This window comes from Pteropus alecto, unplaced genomic scaffold (genome assembly GCF_000325575.1).
Source record: "Pteropus alecto unplaced genomic scaffold, ASM32557v1 scaffold21, whole genome shotgun sequence".
In the NCBI taxonomy this organism is placed as follows: domain Eukaryota; kingdom Metazoa; phylum Chordata; class Mammalia; order Chiroptera; family Pteropodidae; genus Pteropus; species Pteropus alecto.
The window spans coordinates 872635-896358 of record NW_006436282.1 but is presented as its reverse complement, the minus strand read 5'-3'; the positions used below and the strand labels follow the sequence as shown (position 1 = coordinate 896358).

Here is a 23724-nt window from a genome sequence, read left to right as displayed (position 1 = left end):
AAGTGGTATCTCATGGTTCTGATTTGCATTTCTCTAGTGACTAATGATGTCAGCATCCTCTCATACGCTTATTGGCCCTTGTTATATCATTTTTGAAGAAATGTGCATTCAGATCATTTTCCCATTTTTATTTTATTTTACAGTATTTTATTTTCAGCTTTATTAAGGTATAATTGACAACCTTTTGCCCATTTTTAAACTGGGTTATTTACCTTTTTATTATTGAGTCCTCAAACGCCTTAGTTCTTTTTATCCGTAAAAGAGATGATACCTACTTTATAGGGTTAAGAGGTTTAAATATATAAACACTAATAAAGTTCTTAGCACCATGCCTGGCACACAGTAAGCACTCAGTAAATGTTAGCATTTTGCACTGCTGCTACTTTGTCCTGTAAATAAAGAGACAACAATGGAAGGATTTTTAAGGAGCAGAGTGTACTTTTTGGCATTGCCACTTCTTTCTTCTTGAAACAGTCTCTTCTCTTGATTTTTTTTTTCAAGACATAATTGACATGTCATACAATTTATCCATTTGAAGTGGGTAATTTAGTGCTTTTAGTATATTCGCAGGGTTGTGCAACCATTACCACAATCTAATTTTAGAACATTTTAATTCACCCTAAAAGAAGCCCCTGTACCCATCAGTAATCAATCCCATTTCCCTCCAACCCCTACTCTCTCTCACCCCAGGCAGCTACTAATACTAGCTGTTTCTGTAGATTTGCCTATTCTGGCCATTTCATATGAATGGAATCATGCAGTATTTAGCTTTTTGTGACTGGCTTCTCTCATTTACCGTGTTATCAAGAATCATCCATGTTGTAGCATTTGCCAGTACTTCATTCTTTTTGTGGCTGAATGGTTCACTGTGTGCATAGAACACATTTTATTTATCCATTCATCAGCTGATAGACATTTGGGTTGTTGCCACTTATTGGCTATTTTAATAATGCATCTATGAACATTACAGGTTTTTGTGTGGACATAAGTTTTCATTTCTCATGGACATATGGCAAGGAGTAGAATTGCTGGATCATATGGTAACTCTGTGTTTAACATTTTGAGGCACTGCACCTCTTTTAGAGTGGCTGCACAATTACATTCCCACTGACAATGTATGAGTGTTTCACTTTCTCTGCATCTTTGCTAACATTTGTTATTGTCTCTAATTTTAGTCATTCTCATGTGTATAAAGTGGTATCTCATGGTTCTGATTTGCATTTCTCTAGTGACTAATGATGTCAGCATCCTCTCATACGCTTATTGGCCCTTGTTATATCATTTTTGAAGAAATGTGCATTCAGATCATTTTCCCATTTTTATTTTATTTTACAGTATTTTATTTTCAGCTTTATTAAGGTATAATTGACAACCTTTTGCCCATTTTTAAACTGGGTTATTTACCTTTTTATTATTGAGTTGTAAGAGTTTTTATATATTCTAGTTACAAGTCTCTTATCAGATTCATGATTTGCAAATAGTTTGACATTCTTTGGATTGTCTTTTCATGTTTTTGATGGGGTTCTTTATAGCACAATGGTTTTAATTTTGGTGAATCCAGTTTGTCTATTTCTTCTGTTGCTTGTGCTTTTGGCGTCATATCTAAGACATCATTGCCTTAGAGTCATGATGATTTACTATTATGTTTTTTCTAAGCCTTATGTAGTTTTAGATCTTAAATTTAGGTTTGTGATCCATTCTCAGTTAATTTTTGTGTATGTTGTGAGGTGGGGGTCCAACTTCATTATTTTGCATGTGGCTATCCAGTTATCCTGGCATCATTTGTTTTCTGTTCTTTCCCCCATTGAATGGTCTTGACACCCTTGTTGAAAATCAGAGAGCGTAAACATGAGAGTTAATTTTCGGACTCTCAATTCTAGTCCATTAATTTATATTTTATGTCAGTACCACACTTTCTTGAGTATTACAGCTTAAAGTAAGTTTTGAAATTTATAAGTGTGAGTCCTCTAACTTTTTCAAAATTATTTTGGCTATTTTGCATTTCTATATGAATTTTAGGATCAGCTTGTCAATTTCTGCTAAAGAGCCTAGGATTCTGATATTGAACTGCATTGAAGCTATAGATCAGTTTTGGGAGTATTGCCTCTTGACAGTATCGAGTCTTTCCAAAATATGAATATGGTTGTCTTTCCATTTATTTAGATCTTTAATTTCTTTTAACATTGTTTGGTAGTTATTCAGTGGACAGTGAACCTTTTGTTGAGTTTATACCTAAGTGTTTTGTTATTTTTGATGCTATTATAAATGAAATTATTTTTTTAATTCCCTTGGTTTTTTTTGTAACATCATTTTCTTCAGCTGTTTACTTGCCCCACCTTTCCAGTTCCTTCAGGGATGCTATTCTTGTTGCATGCTCTAACCCCCAGGATTCTGTTTTACTTGTATACTGATAGCTTCCCAAACTATTAAGTGTCCAAAGCCCCAAGTATGTGTTTACACTTGGTCACTGAACTTTACCACCTGAATGTCATAAATATCTCCAGTTCATTTTTTCTGGAGTAAACTCATTAATTATTCCTCAAATTTTCTTTTTCTTTTCTCTTCGTCTACTCTTCAGAAATAGCACCACCATCTACTTTGTTGCCTAAACCAGAACTCCGAAAATTATTCTTAGCTTTTTCCCCTCCTTCAACTTTTACATCCCGATTGGTCACCAAATCCTATGGATTCTACCTTCTAGATAGCACTATGAGAATATAAGTTAATACAGTCTTCCGTAAGACCATTTGAATCAAGAACTTTTAAAAAGGATATCTATTTTGATTCAGAAAAAGTGTTTACCTTTTGATTTTTGCAACACCGCTTATAGGTATTTATCATAAGATAATGAGCCAATGTTGCAAGAGAAGGGAAATGGTTTAATAAATTACATATATAATGCAATTTAGTGCAATTTAAAAATGGTTTTATATATACACATTTGCATATATGTACACATATATCTAGAGAGAAAGACTTATGAAAGCATTTAATACATTCTTAAATTTTCTAAATTACAAAACATCGTGTAAAGTATAATTCTTTTCTTGTTTAAGAATAATAGAAAATAAGCTCCACGAGAGCAGGATTCTTGGCTCAGTGACTTTGATATCCCCTCGAGAGTGGAGGTGCTCAGTAATATTTGTCGATTGTATTGGTCTCTCGCTGCTGCTCCTGTTTCTCTGATCTATCTGTATTTCTTGCTTGGGCTTTTGCTGACACTTCCTACCCATTTTCCTCACCTTCAGTTTTATTCCCCTGCTGTCTAACCTCTATTCTGCAGTCAGAGTGGTATTTCCAAGTGTTAAGACTGGCCATAGTATTGCCCACTGTAAAGTCCTTTGGTTCTTCTCCAGTGCCCATAACGTAATTTCCAGACTTCTTAGCCTGGATTACCAACCCCTTTGCAATTTTGCTTCTGGGTACTTTTCCAGTTCTTCTCTTGCCATTTTCCAAGATAATCACCAGGTCATGCCAGACTATCCGCAATTCCCCAAATACGAATTTTCCTGCGTACCTACCTACCTTGGGACATGCTGTTCCTTCTGCCTGGGCCATGCTCAACTTCCCTTGTTTATCTGGCAAATTCCAGATCATCCTTTCAGACTTATCTTCCCAGCCACTTTCCCTCTAGACATAATTGAGTGCCTCTTTTTCAGAGCTTCCATAACTTCTTGAACTCTTACAACCCTTAATATATCAAGATAGATAACCCTAAAGGGCTAGAGAGTTAGCAAGGGTGAGGACTATATATTCTGTCTTCAACTCATCATCTTACTACTGAAAGAACTTCTATATCTCCTTCTCAGGGCTTCCCAGTGTTGATCTGAGGTCTGGTACCAATTTTCCATCATCTGTGTTGAAATTAGAAAAATAAGGGTCCCGCGGTGAATTTTTCAGAAAGCTAAATCTATTTACATTTTAGGTGTTAAAATGTGCTTTTTTTTATGAAACAGTATTGATAGTAGATGGTAGGGTACATTTATGTCTTTCGTTGGCAGTGTTCTTTTAGAGTCTTAAATTTGTTGGAAATTTTACAGATCTCTGCAAACCAGAGGTCTGGGAACACTGCTGTATCACATGGGGTGGCACCAAGTCCCCAAAGTCAAAAGCCTATGAGTCATCCTTGGCTTTTCCTCCTTCCTCATCCCTCCACCCTCGCCACATTCAGACACTTAGCAAGTCCTGCCAATTCAACCTCCTAAATATTTCTGGAATCTGTACTCTCCTCTCTGTCCTTGCTGCCAATTCCTTAGGACAGGCCCTCTTTATTTTCCTGCAGTAAGTCTCCTTACTGGTCTTCTGGCCACTATTCCCCTTTTATTCATGCCCAACAGAATGAGCTATTTAAAAATCAAAAATAGATATCTATTTTCCATAGGATAAAAGTTCCTTATGGCATACAAGGTTTCTCTCCAGTAGGACTTCTTGCTGTCCTTTGCTCACACTTTCTTTCAGTTATGAGTGCCCTTTATTTGTCACTTGGTTGGGTAACTCCTGATAGTCATAAGACAGTTCAGTTGTCACTTCCTCTACAAACCTTTCCTACAGGTTTGAGTTAGAAGCCCATCTTTATTAGTCTTAAACGACCCTGTATTTGTCTTTAGCTCAGCATTTCCAGATTAGTTGATATTTATCTTTTTTATGTCTGCCTTCTCAAGGATACATAACATTCTCCGGGACATATGTGCTTTATGCTAAGTTGTAAAACAAGCCTCAATAAATTTAAAAGGATTGAAATTTTTTTTTTAAAAAAAAAAAAAGCCTTCTCATTAGACTCTGAAGAGCTTAAGACAATTATTTTGTCCTTTGATCTTTCTATCCCTAGCACTCAATACAATGCTAGAAAATAACAAATATTTAATAAATGTTTGTTGGCTAAATGCATTTGTTCAGTGTTTGTTCAGCATCTGGTCAGAAGGTTCACTGACCAGAATGAGGGGTGAGGCAGGGAGACAGGATAAAGGCCCTCTGTAGAAGTCTAGGCCAGAGTGATGAGTACCAGATCTCAGGGAGTGGCAATGAATGGAGAAACACTTAGGTGGTAGAATTGATGGTTGGTTGGACATATGGGCAAATGGAAGAATCTAGGATTACTTGAAGGTTTCTGGACTTAGAAAATTGGTTGGGTGGATGGCATGGTTCACTAAGGAAATGAGCTCTGTTCTAGACACTTTGAAATTGAGGTGTTCAGAATATTGGTTGAAGTTGTCCAAGAGGTAACTGGGTGTGGAGTTTGGAGAGAGAACTGTTTTGGAAAGATAGATTGAGAATTCACCACCTTTAGGTACTTCCTGAAACCATGGCCATGAAGGAGGTAATTATCATTTGTTGTTTATGCTGTGGTGGTGGTAGTGGTGAGAAGAGAATCATAAAGGTGTGTCGAGTGAGAAGAGGATAGGACCATGATGCTCCAAATATAAAAGGTCTAGATGAAGGAGACAGAGACCCCTGAAGGTTTCTAATTGAAATCCTGGTTCTGCATCTAATGGACAAATTACCCTCTGAATCTCAGCTTTTTCATCTATAAAATGAGACTAATAATACCCACTTACTTAGGGATATTGAGAAAGAATTCAATGAGTTTTCATATGTAAAGTCCCTGGTACAGTCCCAGGCTCACTTAGGAGCTCATAAATGATAGATGAGAGGAGATTCAAGGAAATATTTTCAGGACATGAAGATAGTTTCAAAACAGAATTTCTTAGTTGTTACACTAGAGATGACAACTGACATCTTAAACTTATAATCAACCTAGTTTGACGTAATACTAACTTAGCTTCCGTAGTAGTATATAAAAACTTTTTCCTGTACGGCTCTATCCCTCCCCCTCTATGTTGTTTTTGTCACAAATTACATCTTCATACATGATGTGGCCAGTAATGTAGATTTATAGTTATTGTCATATGCATTTGTCTTTTTAATCATTTTAGGAAAAAAAGAATTCCAAACCAAAATACAGTACTATTGGCTTTTATACTTACCTGTGTCGTTACTTACCTTTCTTCATATGGCTTTGAGTTACAGTCTAGCATCCTTTCATTTCAACCTTTAGCATTTCATCTAGAGCAGATTTACTAGTAACAAACTCCCTCAGCTCTTGTTTACCTGGAACGTCTTAATTTCATCTTCATTTTTGAAATACCACTTTTTTGGTTTTAGAATTCTTGGTTAGCAGTTTTTTTCTTTCAGCACTTTAAATTTGTCTTCTCAATGCCTTCTGCCTTCCATGGTTTCTGATCAGAGATCGGCTGTCAATCTTATTAAATTTCCCTTGAAGGTGATGAATGACTTATCTCTTGCTGCTTTCAAGAGTCTTTCTTTGCTTTTCTGCAGTTTGACTTATAATGTATCTCAGTGTGGATCTCCTTGTTCAGACCTAGAAAGCTTTCAAATAAAGGATCATAATAATGGTGCTGAATTAAATGATTATAATTTAATGGTAATAATAATGATCACAAATCATCCATCCGTAAAACATAATTAGTATATTGTGCTTAAAAATTCAAGAAAGTGTTCAATGCATGCTACAGAGCATACCATTAAAAACTTTATTTTTTTTCCATTTTTAATTAAATATGTTGGGGTAACATTGGTTAATAACATTATATAATTTTCAGGTGTACAAAATTGTAATTTGACAACTATGTATTTTATTGTGGGCTCCCCACCCAAAATCTAGTTTCCTTCCATTACTCTACGTATGATCCTCTTTACCCACTTTATTCTCTCCCGACTCTTTTTCCTCTCTGGTCACAAGTATTCTGTTGACTATATCTCTGTGTTTGTTTTGTTGAAAAAAACTTTCATTTTTAAAAATAGTTCAAGGGCTTAAGATGGGTAAGAATCAGGTATCTAAAATATTCACTATGTGGAACACCTAGTTGCCTAACAGATTCCTGGTATGAGTCGTTCCTGTGGTTCTCTGCAAAAGAAAAATTCTGCCTTGGAGGAGACACAGTTGCAGCCACATTTCAAATTCTTATCTCTTTTAATTTTTAGTTGCTCTTAACACCATGAAATACTTAGCTTATCTTAAATATTCCTAGAACAAAGATAAAACTCTAAAATAAAACTGATATGTAGACATATTAAAAATCATAACTTGGTATTTACACATTTTTACATCTGAACAAAACAACCTAATTTCAAATCCTTGAGCTTAGCAGTTGATAGAAATACCAGTTCTTTTGACTTTTCAAGTGTGTGCTGTTTTCTTTTAATAGTTGCCTGATGGTATTCTTAAAATATATTTATAGAATTTTTCTCAATATTCAACACAATAGCTCCTGGAAATTTTGCCACAATAGATCTCATTTTAAAATGTAAGATGTTAGATGTTAATTTTTATAATGACTTTTTAAAAACCATGCTTTTGTTATTTTGGTTGCTTACCCCTTGTTACATTAGAAAATGCATGGAATTTTTAGTCATGAGACCCAGGGATCTTATTCCTGCATTTAGCTTTGGGCACTTGCTTGGCCTGTGTTTCCTCATTTGTAAAACAGCTGTACAGAACCAATCTCTAAAGCTCCCATACTTACAGAATTTCATAATTCTACATACAAGGTTTTTCTTTGGCTTATTTGATGAACATTAGAGTAATTTGAAGACTTCATGAGCTGTTGTTTCTCTTTTATTTCTGTTACTTTTGACCTAACAATTAGTCAAGTATCAGAAAAATAATTTTATTTATCCCACATTCTTTTTTATGAAGTTACTCCATAAAAATCACATACCTTTAATGAGGCAGTAATGCATGCCTATTGATTTTTCTCCTAAAGCAAAATTAAGAACTTGAGTTGTTAACACATTTAATTTTAAAAACTACCTTTTCAGAATTGTTGATCAGGATTTTCCTAATAACTCAGAGGAGCAGATTGAAAAAAAGTTAAGAATGATAGAAGGCAAAAAACATGAATAATAAGCTTTTGTAATTCTTGTTTTTTAAATGATAATTTCTTTTTCTTATTAAAAATTGATAAATTCTCATCATAGAAAGTTCATATAAACAAATGACAGAAAACACAATTTCATTGTCACATCAACCTAGAAATAACCACTCTTAGCATCTTAATTTATCTTTCTACTGTCTTGTATGTGGAATCATACTGCACATACTTTTGAACACTGCATTTTTAATTAAAAATTATTGGGGTGACATTGATCAATAAAACTCAATGAGTTTCAAGTGTACAATTCAACAGTATGTCATATATATATATATATATATACATATATATATATCTCGCGTTGTGTGTTCACTGCATTTTCTTTTAATAATGCATTATGAGCGCCTTTCCATCTTTCCATTTAAATAAATATGAATCTGTATCATCATTTTAAGAACCACATGGTGTGTGTGTGTATGTGTGATGTATGTATATATGTTTTGGGGGGATGGGAGGGAGGGTGGGTTACTCTCTAGGAAGCTTTTTTACCAATTTGTACCCCAACGATGATGTGGGCCCATTTTCACAACCCCTCATAAATGCTCTGCTGTTATAGCATTTAAAATTTTTTGTTACGCAAGTTGAAGGGCTTAAGTAGTATATCCCTAATGTTTTCATTTATGTTTCTTTAAGTTATTGCTACAGTTTAACATTTTCTCATATGTTTATGCTCATATATGTTTTCTTAAGAAGAACTAACTTCAGTGGTTGGTTTGTTAGATAAGAACCTGAGCATAAGTATCTGAGTCAATTAATGCTGGAATGAATTTCCTTAATTATGAAAGATTTTTGGCTTATAGTGTAGGTAAAACTTGCTTGGTTTTCTTCTAAGAACCAGCAGACAGTCTTCATCACAGACAGTTGCCTAGTTTTGGCTGATTTGTAATTTTTCCTCAAGAGAGGCCCAGAGCTGGAGAACAGGGCCTTTACAGGTCAGAAATGGAGACAGAATTAAATGTTGAAAGTTGTCCAGAATGTTCCTGCACTCTTTGACTCAAGCCAGAGCTGTTCATTTCACTTTTAAAAATCATTTAACTCATATATTTTTGAGATCAGAGTATCTTTTTAATCTGTTGGGTGAGTTGAAGCATGTCATTTTTCTAACTAGTCAAGGGAAAGATATAAGCAGGTTTAAGATATTAACAGTCTTCAGCTTTATTTTCTTTTTCCTGTGAATTTTCTGAATATATTTTTCAACCCATCACGTAAAGCATATACCGAGATAGTTAGGCTTACTAAAAGACATTTTGGAATTGGCATTCCCACAGTACCTGTCAACAGTGTGTCTCATTTGCTACAGAGAGGTCTCTACCCCAAATGCTGTGCTACATACAGAGGAAGGATAGCATAGGGATTAGGAATTAGGCTGTAGAACCAGATAGCCTGACTTCATATGTCCACAACTTGCTCTCCCTATGCCTTAGGCAAAGTACTAAACCTTTCGATGGCTATTTCTTTCCTGTTTTTGTTTTTAAACAGCTTTATTGAGATATACTTTACATACCATCAGATTCACCTGTATAAGTACACAGTTCAGTGATTTTTAGTATTTTTACTGAGTTGTATAACTATCTCATGTTCTAATTTTAGAACATTTTAACACCCTACAAAGATACCCAGTACCCATTAGCAGTCATTTTCCATTCCTCCCCCTTTTCTTCTCCCCCACTGTCCCCAGCCCTAGGCAATCACTGTCTCTGTGGATCTGCCTATTTTGAACATTTCATATAAAAGGAATCATGTAATATGTGGCCATTTGTGACTGGTTTCTTTTACTTAGCATAATTTTTTCAAGGTTTATCCATGTCATAGCATGTATCGGTACTCCATTCCTTTTAATTACCGAATAGTAGTCCATTATATAGATATACCGCATTCTATTATCTATTCATCTGTTGACGGACATTTGGTTTGTTTCTATTTTTCAGCTATTGTGAATGATGCTTCAATGAACATTTGTGTACATACATCTGTTTCTTCATCTTTAAAATGAGTAACATCTCAGTTGTTGTAAGGACTCAAAATATCAAAATATGTAGAGGTAGCTAGTAGATAGGGAGCAAACTAACAAGTATTGGTTAATAAATACAATTTATTAGTGTGTGAGTCCTTCTTTAACATCAGGTACAAAATTTAGCCTAGAGTGCCATGTTTTCCTAATGAAGTTCCTCTCTTTTACTTTGCTCCTGACTTTTCTTTGAGTTGTAATTTTGAAAAATGTCATGCATTAAGTAAACATTTATCGAAACCTAGTGTGTGTTAGACATTATGTTGGGTGCCATGGAGAATTAAAAGAAAAAAATGAGCAAAATTATGGAGAGGCTCTTCCAGTTTATGGCTGTCTTGTTTGTTCATCTGCATTCTCTGACCTGCCAGTAGTTTCTAGGACATGGGGACCCCAAACCTCCCTCACACGAAATGCAACAGGTTTTTTGGTCTCTTCATCCATTCGCTCCTGTCTGATCCTTATTTGACCAATATATCTATGTTTGTGAAGAGGCTGATTGACATTAACTATCATGTAAGGAAAAGGCTGAAACTAAGGTAATGGTGTCTAGGGAGAGACCTTAACAGTTAAGAGTAGTATCTCCTTCCTGGCTGCAGCTGAGATTGGTGAGTGGTGTTTATTCTAATCAAGACATAACAATCCCTGATTTTCTCAATTGGCATGGTTCTTTTTTTTTTTCACCGAGTTGACTTTATGTTCTCTTTGAACTTACAAAACTATTTTGTATTGGATTTGGACTCAGCAAAAATATCAACTCATTATTATCTAGCTGTCTTCTTTTCTTTTTCTTGACTTGGGAGAGATAGTGATCCACATAGTGACTCAGAATTCATTTATCGAATATTTGGCCCCTGCTACTGTTCTTTTCTCTATAAGGGAACAAATACATTTTTATGATTTCCTCATTTGATTTTGCTCTGATGTTTCATTCTTCCCATAATATCCTATAGTTAGCATAACAGTATTGCTGCTAACTCATTCTCCTTTCTGCCTTTCATTCAGATAAAATGCGTTAACAGTTCGAAGACTTGTGTTTAATAATGTAAGAGTGACTCTAGTGCTTGCTGTAGGACTGTGAAAGAAGTTTGAATTTTATTATTTAATGTCCATTTCAGGAATTCATCTCAAATATCCCACATGTCCATTATGACATCCCAAATAGCTCATTTGGGGCCTAGCTAATAATACATCGGTTTTGTGCTGATCATATGTGTGTTTCCATATACACAAGTTTTACTATTTGCGCGATTTTAAATATTTACTGTAGTTTAAGTCACATCTCATAAACTTGCCCAGTTTGGGGGATTCCCATTTAATTTGTAAAACACTTTTTAGTTAATAGATGCAAAAATATTAACTCATAGATCCACAATGCCAGGTGTCTATGGATAGACGCTAAAACTAGATTAGTAGAAACTTTAAAGGTGAACTGAAAGAAGATGAACTATGAAACTTTCTTATAAATACTCTCTTTAAGGCTGTAAGACACAAAATGATTTCGTAAATAAAAGGTGTTGACTTTGCATTCCTTTGTCAAGTTATGGTAGCCTTAAGTGTAACAGTATGAACACAAAAGGGTTTCCCTGCTTTAGAGTTCCTGTTGATATGGCATTTTTATGCATTTCTGCTTTTCAGCAACAGGTAGTGGGAGAGGATTGTTTAATTGAGGATTCTAGGAGAGCATGTGTCTGAGCATTGGACTCAACCTTTAAATTAATTAAATTTTGTATCTTTGTATTATTTTCAAACACTTCTACTTGCCTCCTCACTTCCTCTTACCCACTGAATGTTTTCCTACTCTAGATTCTATATGCCTGTTTGCGATGAGCTTGTTTGTCTTCTTCCTTTCTCTACTTTTTCTTGATAAAATGTCTCTGTTGTCAGACCAGGAACCTCAAATAGGAATCTTGGAAAGAAGCCTCATGGCTCCTTGGGAGGGATTAATCAGTCTGCTCTGCTGCTGTCAGTTACTTTTGCCCAGTGGACGTGCTCATGAAAGAACCATAAGGTGAATAGTCGTTCTCCCAGCAAGTCAGAGAACTGGTTATATGCTACCGCTTATGTGCTTGAGCCTAATTCATTTTTTCCAATATGTAAGATGTATTCGAGGTCAAATACTGATGTTTCAAAGTCATTTAATCATTTCAAAATTTTAATAGATGCCTTAGGACTATTTTTTGTTGTAAGTAATAAAAACCCATCTCAAACTGGGCAAGCACGAAAGCGACATTATTGACTCACATAACTGATAAATCCAGGGGCGAGTGGGCCACAAGCGGGTCCAGGTGCTTAAACAACGTCATCCAGAATCTCTTGCCTATCATCTCTCTTTTCTGATTCTGTCGGTGTTGGCTGCATGTACCATGGTAGGCTCACTAAAATGGTGGCAAAGACAACCATTAGCTGCTGGTAATCCCATAATAAAGAGGGCTCTACTTTCTCAGAAGTTCTAGTAAAATTTTTGGGACTGATTCTCATGGTCCTGTTCATCCCTGAGTTAGTCATTGTCACTGTTTGTCCGGGATAAGTTACATGCCATGCTGCACCCATAGTCTCAAAACCATATTGCCTGAGTATAGGGTAGGAGTAGTTCCTCAACAGGAAATGAGAATATGGTTTCCCAAAGAAGTAATGGATGTTGGAAAGGCAGTCATCACAGATGTATAATGTAATAGGGTATAGAAGGAATTTACTCTGATGTGATATATAAAGTTTTATATACTGTCTATAAAATTTATTTGGAATTAATACATACCCATATATCATTACTTATCATTTTACATGTCATTCTTCTCTCCTCCAATTAGTAAAGCTCTCAAAGACAGTACCTACCTTAGATCTGTCGGAATCTATAAAACCAAGTACAGTGGTAGGTACTGATGAATGTCTATGGATGCTGCTGAAAAGGTGATTTCCTTCTAGCAGCATGCTCATTATTGTCGGAGGCAAGTACTTCTGCAGTTACACCATCCAGTGTCGGTTGAGAATAAGTGCACGCCCAGTCCATATTTGATGAGCAAAAGGAGAACACTGGCCAGTATCCAGTAGTATAGAGCTAGTGGGATGTGTGAACATAAATCTGGTGCATGCAAGCTATAGTCACAGAATGTGCTTCATGGGCTATAGAGGAAGAGATTAGAGATTAAAAAATTTTTTTCTCAATTCTAAAGGCTAGTTGTAGTTCAGATAAAATTTTGTTTAGTGCCCTTAGGCAGCTGTGCCAGACATCTTAGAGTTCTTGAACTATTTGATGTCTAAACATTCACGAGTATGGAAAAAATGTTACAGGAAAAATCCTCATTGAACTTCCTGTGACAGGTTAAAATTTAATCACAGCATATAATGCAAATTTCCCACTTATTATAACTACACTAGAAAGGCAGGGCTTGTGTTTACAAAGCAGGTTGTTTGGGAGATCTTTGTAAATTATAATCTTTGGAAATCTCAAACCTACCAGATATAATCCCGTCCATTAGATGAAGACAACTTGCCTACAACGCAGTAGATCCAGAATAGCAAGTTAAATGGAGAACATGAACAGGAAGCAGTCATTAAGAATTACAGTGAGTAGGATACAGAGTTAATTCATGGAGATATTTTGTTATGAGATAATTACATCACTGGGACAGCTGGAAAGCTGAGTGCTGTGCTGGACCACAGTACTTGCTCTCTGCCCTGCAGCTGGGGGGTCAGGACAAAAGAGACAGAGAGAACTTACTTAATGGGAGAGTGAGGGCTTGGCTGACTTAATTGTGAAATGATAACGCCCTATCTGCCTTTTTTGGATTGCATTTAGCACAGCAAACTGGATTCACAGACTCAGTGAGTGCTGAAAACCACTTTTCACTTCTACTTTTTGAGCATTCACTCAGGTCACATTAAGTTAACTCTGATAAATAAATATTGAATGGTAGTTTTCATTTCCTCTAAAAGTAATCTGAGATATTTTGTTCATATTCAACACAGTGTGATTATATTTCTCTCATGGAACTGCAGTCAAGCAATCATTGAAATGGTATTTTTGTCAGTTTACTAAAATAGCAACAAAAAAAAAGTTTAAAAAAGTCTTAAGATGTTGGTCAACACAATAAATCATACAATGAAGTTATTTTCCAGTGTTTATGTTCAGCTGTTCAGACCTGTCTGGCTCTTTTGTTTTTCAAGTGTAGGGGTTATAGGCAACCTGGTCACATTCCTCATTGATTTACATAAATATATTACAGATTGTCAACATCCTGCCAAATATCAGGGATTCCAGTTTTTGTTTAGCTCAGTTACTTTACACGAGACTTACATCTATCTTCTCTTTATTGCCCACCAAGTGACTATTATTTGACTTGGGGTAATTCCAGAGGGAGTCATTGTCGATGAAAAAGCATTCATATAGATTATGTTCTAAAATTCTTATGATTAAAATTTATAGCTGTTGATTCAAATGCATTTTCTACCCTTTATGACTAATATACCTTAATTTTTACTATGATAATGTTTACTAAATAATTAAGTCAGACCAAATTTCATATTTTAGTGTAGAGTAATATTTCCCAAAATGTCTTCTGTGGAGGACTGGTTCTACAGGATGTTGATACCCAGCATTAGAACCAAAAAAGGTCCTCCTAGGACTTTTACTTCCCTCAATGTCACTTGTGAAATTGGGAAGAGAACATAATATGCTCCATTTCTCAAATTAAATTAATAATGGCACCTTAAAAAAAATAAAAAGGATTATCTCCTTGAAAACCAGCATGAGACACTTCTACCCAATACCATTCTCTTCATTGCCTAAAAAACATATAATTATATACATTAAAAGTCATATAAGAATGTTCTACTCTATATACTGTGACACATCTCTTTTAAAATTCCACTTTTTAAAAATTGCCATTCAAAATTAGGGCCTTTCTCAAAATGGTTTAATATTTAGAACAGTTAGCAGTGGCTCAGCTATGCATATCTCACGTAGAGCCCAGCTGCTACGAGTGGTATCAGTGAGTCTTAATATTTTAAAGAGAGTGATATAACTGTAAGGAAAATATCTTGGGTGGGTTAGATGTTATTCTTGAATTGTGTCATACAAAGAGTGTTTGAAAACAGTTTCATGAGTTATGAAGCAACATAACATTCTGCCACGGCTGTTAGGTAACTGACAACGGTTTGAGAGCAAGTGACTTTTGTTCAGTACTGTTTTATGATCACTTCATTCTCCAGTTATGTCCTGATCAAAATTTTGTTTTCCTTTTGGAAAATACTAAAATGTCTTACATATTACAATCTATAAGTGCAATAAGAGCTGGGGTTACTAAAATCTTTGTTGACTTGAGGCAACGATATATACTATATTTTTTATTAAGGAAATGTATTAAAATGAAAAGTAATGTTTAAGAAGCACAGCTGTAATGGTGCAGTTCCCATGTTCATTCTTCATTTTAGTACATACAATTTTTGATTCATTGCTGTTTTATTTTATTTCAAAAATAGAAGCAACAAATAGAAGCTTGGTGATTATGGAAATCCTTTTTCTTCAAAAGGAAGAAAAATGAAGCAGTAAAGAATGTGGGTTTAATGGAAAGAAGGTGGTTCCCAGGAGTCCATGAATTAATGGTAGTTACCTCAAATTACCAAATGGAAACAGTTGTTTTGATAAACATCCCAGGTGTCAAATCCATTCATAATAGCAATCATATTTTTCATAGTATGGCACTTATGATTTATGGTACTATCTTTAATGAATTTACTAATGAGGAATTTTTATTTTATCAGAATAATTTTCCGGAATAAGTCACATTAGTAACATTGGAAGACTTTGGCATTTAGATAAAATTAACTTTAGAAGTAGATGATAAAAACTTTAGCAATCAAAATATTTGGAAATAAATGTGAGGAAGAAATTCAGCTGACCTTAACCGATTTTAATGGAGTTGTAGAACTCACCCCAAACCACCCATAATTAAAACGTATTTTGGATCTGGCTGTGAAGTGTGTGTGGTTGGTGGTGGTGATGGTTCTCCCCCAGCAGATTTAACTTAATTATAGTGTTCTTTGGTTTCTTTTATTAAATTTTAGTTTAGATTCACAGAGAAGTACCAAATGTTGTGGGCCTCACATAGCCCAGCAATACAGTAGGGTGGCATGGTGAACCATCTAAGCATTAAAACTTTAACAACGGTAATATACAAAGTGGATAATTGAGAGTCGACCCTGCATTTTAGTAATTGGGTTGTATGCTCATTTATATTTAGTCTCTTTGAAGACAGCATTATTAAATTTTTTTAAATGGAAAAAAACAATATGAATAGTATTTTATTAGCCTTTTCTTAGCATTTATATTACATTTTTCTTTTTTTAAATGGAAAAAAAAACAATATGAATAGTATTTTATTAGCCTTTTCTTAGCATTTATATTACATTTTTCAAGAAATAGGCTTATGGTTGATTTGTTTAATTCTTCAAATGTTTAGTTGAGTATCTCATGTACCAGATAGTGTGCTATGTATGTGTGGTTGAAATTAAAGGAAAATTTGTCCTTTGGCTTGAACATTTTTTTATTGCTAAAGGCTTTGTTTTTAAAACTTAAATTTTGAACTAGTTGTGGGATTTATGGAAGATATTGAATTCACTCATCCAAACTTAATTATTAAATTTGTTAGTCTGTTTTTATCATTTAAGGGTGATATAGTTTACCAATGCAATTTTACTCCCTTCCCCCGAAAAAAGTTTAAATTTCAGTGTTGATTAGCATGATATCTAGAATTTTAAAACAAAGAATTTATGTCCTTTCCAGGGAAGTTATTTGATTCATCAGGATGAGAAGGCTCTCTTAAAAATAAACCAAACTTCTCCGTATTCCACTATACTTATTTTCACAGGCATGATTATAACACCTTAAATTCCAGAAAAAACTTCATCGCACAGTCCAGCATCTCCAAAGAATGCTCAGTCTGTCTCTTTAATAATTCTTGAACTGCGAGCTAAGAACCATATTTTTCCTAGGCTGCAGCTTTTGAAACTATCTCCATCAGCAAGTTCTGCCTAAGGTCTTAACTAAGGAGACTCTCCAAGGAGATATTTTCATGCTCCAGCCTGTTGCTTTCTCTTGGCTACTATGCATTTGTCACCACTTAATCAAGTGCTCCTCTTCTGAACTTTTATATTAATATTAAAGTGTCAGATCTCATTAGGTATCCTTACATATTATCACAAGGAATGGTCGACACTGGCCTTTTTTTTTTTTTCTATTTGATCAAATAGGGGTATGTGTAAGATGTACAGGTTACTTCTTTGCTTACTACCAGTTACTTAATATCTCTTTCTTTTTTCTTTTAGGTTATTCGATGTGTGTACAGTGTCACGAACAGACAGAGAAACCAAACTAACATTAGTGTTTGAACATGTTGATCAAGACTTGACCACTTATTTGGATAAAGTCCCAGAGCCTGGAGTGCCCACTGAAACCATAAAGGTACTAAGAATCATCTTTCTGCCTGGTCAGACAGTCACACTATTATAGTCTATTAATCAATGGCATTCTTTCTTTGTGAAAATTTGCAGAATTAAAGCTTTTGTAACTCAATATATAGGTAAGTATATCTAATATAACTAAGCGAATGTTTACAGAATGGAACATATCCTAGTTCATTTCGTTCCAATACATTTATTGAAAAATATCTACTTGTACATTATATGGCTCTAACTTTGGAAAGTATAGTGTAGTAAATACAACTCAGTCTTTTTCTGATGGTTCATGGACTCTGGAGATATAATTTGAAACATTATTCATGAGCGTATTAAATATTGTAATTGTATACTGACTGCAGGAAGTAGCTATGCTATGTAAGTCTGAAATACTGGTTGTTAGGCCCTTCTTTCTCCATTTTTTTCTCATTCATAAAACATTTGTAGAAAGCCTAAATGCCAGGAACAATCCCAGACTCTTGGGATTCAAAGATAAGGAGGTCAGCAGGCTAGATAACAGTGTACTCACTAGGCGTTCTTTCTTCCTTTAAATCTAATGTAAAAGCTACTTATAAAGTTTTCTTGGTCTTACTTCCATTCTGCTTAATTGAATTTCCTAGTAGATCTTTTAGATCTATGCACGTCATGTGCAGATTTTCATGAAGACCCTTTTGTTTTTGTGAATTAGTTGACTTAATTAAGCAGACTCCTTACTTTATCATTCATAATTTAGAAATGAGTTATAGAATTGAGCATCAGTCTCCAGATGGGATGGGGTTGGAGAGCTAGGAGAAAAAGGTGAAGGGAGTAAGTGGTACAAATTGATAGTTACAAAATAGTCAGGGATGTAAAGTGTAGCATAGGAAATATAGTCAATAATATTGTAATAACTATATATGGTGCCTAGTGGGTACTAGACTTATTGGGAGGATTACTTCATAAATTATGTAAATGTCTAATCACTATGCTGTACACCTAAAATTAAGATAAAATAATATTGAATGTCAGCTGATTGAAAAATACAAAAATAAAATATTTAAAAAGAATTCATCATCATTTTAGATAGGAGTGAATAGCTGAAAATAGTTTATTTTTCTGAACAGAGTAGAAAATGTCTTTTAGCGATTGCTAGATACAGATACATTTAGAACTTGACATGTTGAATGATTTATTCCTTTGGCTGTAGACTAATATAGACTTTATTTTCCCCCATCTGCCTTTTATAAAAGGAAATGTCCTCAGTAATCGTCTCATTTCTTCCTGAGCAGTTTCAAGTTCATTAAATCCCTTTAAGTGTAGGTATTTCTAATTATCAGCTCTATCTCAGCATCTTTTTTCCTTTAAATTCTGTTCCAGTCCTATGGCTTCAGTTCTCTCCTCTATGAGTTCGTCCAAACCCCCATGTTCAGCATGCGGGACAGGGCATAGCCCCTTTTCATGTACTCTTATTTTCTGGCCAAATTGGACCAATCCACGTTCTTTTAGTGTGGTTCATAATTTCCTAACCTCTGTAGAGCTCCTTTTCATTGCCATTTCTCTGCTTTCCCTGCCCATAACCATCTGCTTAATTTTTTCCAAAGCTCACCCTAGATATCATTTGATCGACTTTTACAGCTGGATGTAATCTCATCTTTCTTATAGCACTTGTTCTGCATCTCTCTTCCTTTTTGTCTTCATCCTTAATTTTTAAAAACTTTCTGAACTATGCTATCTATTTTTCTTTCTTATTAAATATAAGGGTTTTGGTTTTTTTTTTTTTTTGGTAATTTGAACATCTGTGGTCTTTTAAGGTCATTATTTAAAACATGAATAATCGTTTAAAAGCACTAGAATACTATCAAATGGGTAGTTTTAAGCTGAATGTGTAATTGATACAAATTTGTTTTTAATGAACACATATCTTTTGTTTCTGTGATTGACTTCTTTTTAAGAATTGGTATGCAGGACAAACATCTGCTAAGTGGAGAGTTCTGGCTAGTTGAGGTTCTGGTTAATTGAAGCACACAACCAGATAACAAATATTTCGTTATTATGTAGGCTTATTCATGAGAAGTCTCAACTATATCAAGAAAATGTTGTTATTATGAACAACCTATTGGGAACACAGATTGGATTCTTTGTATAGAATTCTTTGTTGTAATAAGAGTTTTTCCGAATATACTTATACAGATATTAACTGAATATTTATAGGGAGAGTTCTGTACTAGGCACTTTGGTGACACAAAACTGAATTAGTCATGAACATAAGTTCAAGGACCTTCAAGTATAAGGGAAGAGATAAAGTGCACACAGAAGCATGGATACACATTCTCTATGGTTATTTAAATAGTTTGGTTGGGTGTTTTCAAGTAAGGAAAAAAAGCTGTTTGTCAATAAACATAATCTACAGCTGATTCTTTACATTATGGTACCAAAATACTTTCTAAACTGTTCTTCAAAATCATAGATGTTGTTGTTGACATTGTCTAGCACATATCAGAACATAACCATATTGCAAAATAATTATAAATATGTAAAGTATTTTAACATGAAATAAATATAAAACAAAATGAAGAAACTATCTCATATAAGATCATTTAGGCTAAGGGAATTTTCCTCAACTGCCTGCCTCTCACCGTGTTTTCTGTGGCACTGTTTCCCTGTTGGCCCATCTAAATGCAAGATAGTCTAGTGCACGTTCAGGACATAAACTGCATTTAGGTGGGCAGTAGTTGGATAAAACTGGGATGTTCCATAGTCCCTGACTAGATGTTATAGGGGTAAAATCTTTGTGTTCAGTCCCATTTTCATCAACCTGTTTGTTAGAAAAGAGCCTATGATGGCCTTATTTTCCCAGTTCACACATATCACATAACAGTTTTTCAAATGCATTTAAATACCATTTGTTTGTTTTTTTAAGGCAGAAAACCACCCTTGAGTCTCTAAGTATTTGTGAAGGTAGATAGGTGGGTGAGCCTATAATAGGGAATCTTGTGATGATTGCATAGTGCTCACATCAGACTTTGGTAAAGTAAGTTAAGGATATAGTCCTGAACTAGAAATTATCATTGAGAGAGGTTCATGAGAATAAAATAAAATCATAGGTGATTCTTTCCAACATTTAAAAATACACCTTATTCTAAAAATATAAGCACATAAATACATCTTATTTATATTTCATATTGAGGTTTTCATCACCTTTTTTAATCTCTTTTCTTGATGTTTTAAGGTATATCCATTCATGTTGACAGTAACATTTGCACAAAGAAGCCTATTGCCTGCTATACTGTAAAGTCGACAAATATCGAAGTTTGCCTCATAGGCTTATCATTGCCATATCTTGCGTTCCTCTTTCTAATTCAGAAGTTATTTTTTGATCTACTTAATTATGGAAGAATTCAGGGCTGTCTTTATTTAATTTTTATTCGATCATTTGAGATTTGATTATTGTCTTCTTGAAATTCCATGCTAAAACCTATGAGGCAGGAATTGACACCTTAATGATTCTATTTTTCTTTTAGGGTTCTTGATAAATTTTGAATATTTGTGCTTATAGAGCACCTTCCATTTATGGGGGCTTTATAAGAAAAAAAAAAACAGGGCTTTCAGATTGTTATTGTTTCTCTTTCATGCCTTTTTCTGCCACTCTATAAGAAAGGATCAAAAAGAACTATAAATAAATTCCCTTGCCTTGTTCCTTATTCATTTCTAACTGCTAACCAGAAAAAAAAAAAACTACTGTATGGCAGGATACACATCCTTACCTGTGTACAATCTTATGTTTTACATGTTCTCAAAATGTCATGCCTTCTTTTTCTGAACTATCATTTGATAGGCCTCTTTTTATATAGTCCATTATCTTTCCTAGTAAATGACCTCTCCATTATCTTATAAACTCTTGGAGAACCTAGTATCATTCCTCGAATATTCTCTAAATGTAACATGTTTGATAAAAATTGGCTATATGATTTCACAAGTAGAAATTCGAAGGCACTGAAAGGTCACAGAAGATCAGCTGCCTCTCCAAAATAGGACAGCGTTCTTTTTGCTCAAGACCATATGGCCTCTTTGGATGACTCGATCTTGGAGTAAAAATCACATTTTATTTATGTATCTCTATAACAAATGAACTCTATAGGGCTTGAGAAGGCCAAAAAGCTCAAGGTTTGTATGTCTGTGTGGGTCATTTTCTCTGAATTACATTTCATTTTATCTTCAGTTGGATGTTTCTTAGAGATTTCTGTTGGTTGTAATAGTTTCAGTAGGAGATAAAATGTACTATTAGGTTTATTTTACAAAACCCAGACTTCAGAGACTGACACACACTCTTAATAGCACCTGTTTTCTGCCTCTGGGAAATATCTGTTTTCATGAATAATATCTGCTTGCAGTAAACAGTGGCTCTGGTGTCAGTATGGGATGCCCGGGGCTGATTCATCTTTCTCAAGCTGACATAATGCAGGGTGACTGACTGGTCCCCCCTGTATTGCAGATGAAGAAAGTCTCCCAGAGCCTTCTCTCCTCTCCCCCCTTAAGGAAGCAAGCCATGGCCCCTCTCGGCTCCTGGTGGTCCCCACTTTGCTTGAATTATGAGCAGGTGATTTGTCTCATCTTTGCAGGACACAGAGCAAATTAACATGAAAATATCGCTTCTCAGAAAACAAGGCAGGCTTGAATGCCCTGTCGCTGCTGGTCATTAGCCATCTGCCACCGACACTCATACTCTGTTTATCACATTTGAAATTCAGAGCAGATGTTGCATAATAAGGTGATTTTAAAAACAAGGCAAAAATTTCAAAGAACAAATACTCCACAATAATGATAAGGACCCTGGAAGGAAATTTTTTTCAATCTAATATTATGGCTGGACTAATTGCAGAGACCATGTTTTTTAAACCATGCACCCATCTCTCCTGATATTTAATGCAAACTGCTTTTCATAGTAACATGAAGTAATTTTAAAAGAAAGTTCATGTGTGAAAGATGCCTGAGAGGACTGTTTAATAAAATTAATTTTAATAAGCGAAGTGGTATATTTATAACCGTAGTTCTGGCGCAGAGGGCCTCATAGGTCAGTCATGCCATTGTTGATTTTTACTCTTAAGATGGGCCTCAACTTATAGCAGTTTGATTTCAGATAGTTCACTCCTATAGTACAGTTGGATCTCTTAGGGCTTGTAGGCCATGTGGTTTCCCAGTTTATTTTCTTCTTGGTACTCAGGACCTTATGTTCTCCTTCCCTTCACTGCCTCCTCCTCTGCCCCCCACCCCCCATCATCTCCATACTACACGCGCGCGTGCGCACACACACACACACACACGCGCGCACACACAGCTTCTTTAGTCTCTGCATAGCTCTGCCGCAGCTGCTTCTTCAGTCTCTGGCTTTTAGGCTCTTTCCAACCTGAGTCCTAAGAGTCTCATCTCAGTTCCACTAACCTTCCACATTTATGTAGCATTTTACAAGATTGAGTATTGTAATGTTTTACTTAATCGATTTACGTATGTAGCATTTTACATACATACATTTATGTAGCATTTTACAAGATTGAGTGCTGTAATGTTTTACTTAATCGATTTATGTATGTATTCTAGATCCTTATTATACCTTATAAAAAGCATGTTATTCATAGTATATTAAATGTTGTGCTTAGAGGCATTCCTTTAAAAAAAAACAAACCAGGCATCTGAACTTTTATTATAGTTTTTTTCTGTGGAAAGTCAGCTTCAAAGGGAATGTGACTCAAAAGAAATGTTTTTTTACACACAAACCATACCCTCATCCATACCCTCATCCTTACCTGCGTATGTGCTCTCCCCCACCACACACACACACGCACGCGCGCACACACACACACACACACACACACACAGAATTTGGGGGGAGGGGGTAAAGAGCAATATCAGATATACTGCTAAGCAAAAGTTAAGCAGCCAGTCTGAGTAGTTAGAAGGTTAAATCAAAGTAGCACAAGCAATTGGCCATTGACTGCGATAGGAGAGATGATCCGAAGGAAGTCAGTCAATGCTGAGTCTGCTCCAGGTTTAGGGGGAAATGAAGGATGAGTGTGCTACAACTGTGGTAACTTTCCATAACTCAGGGAACTTCTTCAGGGAGAACTTTTTAACCTAGATTTTGAGGACTCTCCCAGAAACAAATCCTTAGGCAACTTCCCAGGCCCTTGTAGTAGCTGAAAATATCAAGAGAAAGAGAGACAGACTTATGCACATATGTGATTATCTAAACGTATGTAATAAACTACAACGGAGTCATTTAGTGGTTTGGGTTGGGTTTTTTTTTTTTTGGTAACAGGAAATATGGGTCAAAAAAAG

The 23724-nt window shown here is 35.1% G+C and overlaps 1 protein-coding gene across 2 annotated transcripts in view; it reads left to right on the top strand.

Moving 5' to 3' along the window:
* Positions 1 to 23724, top strand: part of CDK6 (cyclin dependent kinase 6) — a 214870-nt gene that overhangs the window by 45338 nt on the left and 145808 nt on the right. For both annotated transcript variants that reach the window (XM_006911896.3, XM_015589442.2), the window contains one exon: positions 17284 to 17419. In XM_006911896.3, coding sequence (XP_006911958.1) covers positions 17284 to 17419 — 136 coding nt within the window. The remainder of the gene's footprint in view (positions 1 to 17283; positions 17420 to 23724) is intronic.